The sequence below is a fragment of the Perognathus longimembris genome, chromosome 9, assembly GCF_023159225.1.
Source record: "Perognathus longimembris pacificus isolate PPM17 chromosome 9, ASM2315922v1, whole genome shotgun sequence".
NCBI classification, from domain to species: Eukaryota; Metazoa; Chordata; class Mammalia; order Rodentia; family Heteromyidae; genus Perognathus; species Perognathus longimembris.
The window spans coordinates 9,334,902-9,337,117 of NC_063169.1; the positions used below are offsets into that span (position 1 = coordinate 9,334,902).

At 53.5% G+C, this 2,216-nt stretch overlaps 1 protein-coding gene across 1 annotated transcript; it reads right to left on the bottom strand.

Annotated features, from left to right (window-relative positions):
- Window positions 1-934: 934 nt before the first annotated feature.
- LOC125357527 (KH homology domain-containing protein 1-like) lies at window positions 935-1,783 on the bottom strand. The gene is made up of 3 exons (XM_048354505.1): window positions 1,678-1,783; window positions 1,344-1,526; window positions 935-1,047 (listed from the first exon to the last, which is right to left on the bottom strand). Exons 1-3 carry the CDS (start codon window positions 1,781-1,783, stop codon window positions 935-937), a joined length of 402 nt encoding a protein of 133 aa, XP_048210462.1.
- Between the last annotated feature and the right edge of the window lie 433 nt (window positions 1,784-2,216).

Here is a 2,216-nt window from a genome sequence, read left to right on the forward strand (position 1 = left end):
GCTGCCTGCTCCAGAAGGAATGAGTCTCTGGAAATTTCCAGTTGAATCCACCTAGCTCCTACTGGGGGCGTAGATGTCCCCCAGAGCTCTCAGCACCCCTCCTCCTGCACCACGTTCAGAGATGGCTGGCTCCTGGCCTCCAAATCAGCATTTGGAATTTGCTGGGCTCCTTGGCCAAGGCCTCCCCTGCACCTGTAAGGACAGCTGTGGGAGGAGGCTGCTCCTGTGTCCCGAACCCCTCCATCCCAGTACAGTGACCCCAGCGGGAAGCCTCCCCAGAACACAGGGGCCAGGAGACTTTGTAGATCCCTTGAGTTCCTGAAAGCCTTTTCCAGCCTGGCTGGAAGGGCCAGACAATTGCCCTGACTGCCAGGAAGCCCCAGATCTCCCCTAGGGACTCGAGTTTGCCTGGGTCACCCTCCTGGAGGGCAGCTTACTTTGCAGGGAGAGCTGGCAGAAGTGGCTGGCCAATCTCATGGTCATCTCAGCTATGTCTTGCTGATGTTAAAGCCACGCAAACACGGAAACATGTATAAACAATCTGGAAATGTGAAAATCTGAGGTCTCTTGAAAGAGACTGTGTTTGTTAGACGTTGGGAGGGATTGTGGGGGAAATGAGTGCACTGGAGAAGCTTGTGAGAAACAAAGAGGGGGAGAGGGAGTGATGTCGAGGCAATGCAGATTGCACCACGGGTGTTGCTGGATCTCCTTCACCAGCAGAATACACACTTCAGAAGACGCCTCTCACCTATGTGCCTAGACTTCCCAGGGAAGACAACACAGCCAAAAATGTCACCCTCCACCACTGTCTGCGCCATGTCTTCACTGACCTGTCCAGAGCAGGCTGGTCCTCCAGGGACACAGAAGTGCACAGAAGCCCACGGAAGCTCAATGCAAGCAAGCACTTGGCTGGAGGAAGCCTGAGGAAAGTGAATCACTTGTCCTGGTAGCCTTTCACCACCAAGGAGTCCAGCTGCACACGGAGGCAGGCGGCCAAGTCTTTTGTGGTTAGTGGCTGGCTCCGGACACTTTGCAGCATCTGGTAGCCTGGGCAGGGAGAAGAATGGTCAGAGTCTAGGAGCCCAGTCAAGAAGCCTGTGAGGATGGAAGGGAACGAAGGGAGGGGTAGGAGATATTCCATCCCATCCCATGGGGCCCCAATTGTATGCCCCCTCCCCACTTTCTCTCTCAATGACTTGATTCCAAATATGGTTAACCCTGGGCCTCTGCCCTCCAGGGGGCTTGGGAACATGTGATTCTCAGGTTCCTGAGCAGTCCAAGTCTTTAAGATGCCATGCATGAGCAGCAAGGCTTTGACTGCAAACTAGGTCATCGACGCTTACCTCGAGCTCGATAGTGAAAGTCCTTGTGCTCCAAAAGCCATATCATGCCCATCAGCCATTGCCTGGCCCTTGGGGACCCCACCACGGTGACTCGAGTGTGGCCTGTGACGGTGAACCAGGGCTCCAGCTGAATGAGGGTGTGGCTGTGCTCCTCCATGCAGAGAAGGTATCTGTCCTCCTGCCCTAGGAACAGAAGAGGACAGGAAGAGCAGGAAAATCCCCAACAGAACTGGGGGTCAGGTGCCCCGATGGTGGGGCCCCAGTACGGATCAAAGAGGGAGCACAGGGAGAGGCGGATAGCGTGAAGACAAGAGATGGCACTGGGGTCACCTACCGAAAATCTCCTCCTCCTGCTCCTCTTCCAGGTAGAAAACCAACGGAGCACTGAAATTTTCAGGCTCGGTCCACCATGCTCCCATGCTGAGAGAGCACGTGTCCATGTTGTCCTTTACCCCGGCTTTACTCAGCACGGAGCAAGTCCAAGTAGCTGGGTGCAGAGATGAAGAAGATCCCAAGCTCTGTGTTTTGTATTCTCCCTCAGATAATCCACTCGTCTCCACCCTAGACCCACCCTAGAGAGGCTGAACTAGCCCTCAAGTCCTTCAGAGATAATTCACCCAGTCACTGATAATTCAATCTTAGATTCCTCTGCTCTGGATTCAAACCTTTCTGATAAACTAGATAACACAACCCAGGGTTCTGAGGCCTAGAAATGCAAACTTGTCATCACTGTGATTTCACAAAAGATGTACTGGGCATGACCTTGGGTCTTGTGCTGGAAGAAAAATGATTCCAGAATGGCCCTAGGAGTTGATTTTTCTTTCCTAGCTACTCTGGATAGGGAGCAAGGAGAGTGGAGAATGGAGGGAGCTG

What these genes read in the sequence shown, in the direction of transcription:
- LOC125357527 (XM_048354505.1), bottom strand. Translation starts at nt 1,783, where the DNA reads ATGGACACGTGCTCTCTCAGCATGGGAGCATGGTGGACCGAGCCTGAA. An exon ending in GCAGGAGGAGGAGATTTTCG is followed by an intron (nt 1,527 to 1,677) that starts GTAGGTGACCCC and finishes TTCTGTTCCTAG; the next exon opens with GGCAGGAGGACAGATACCTT. An exon ending in CTTTCACTATCGAGCTCGAG is followed by an intron (nt 1,048 to 1,343) that starts GTAAGCGTCGAT and finishes CTCCCTGCCCAG; the next exon opens with GCTACCAGATGCTGCAAAGT.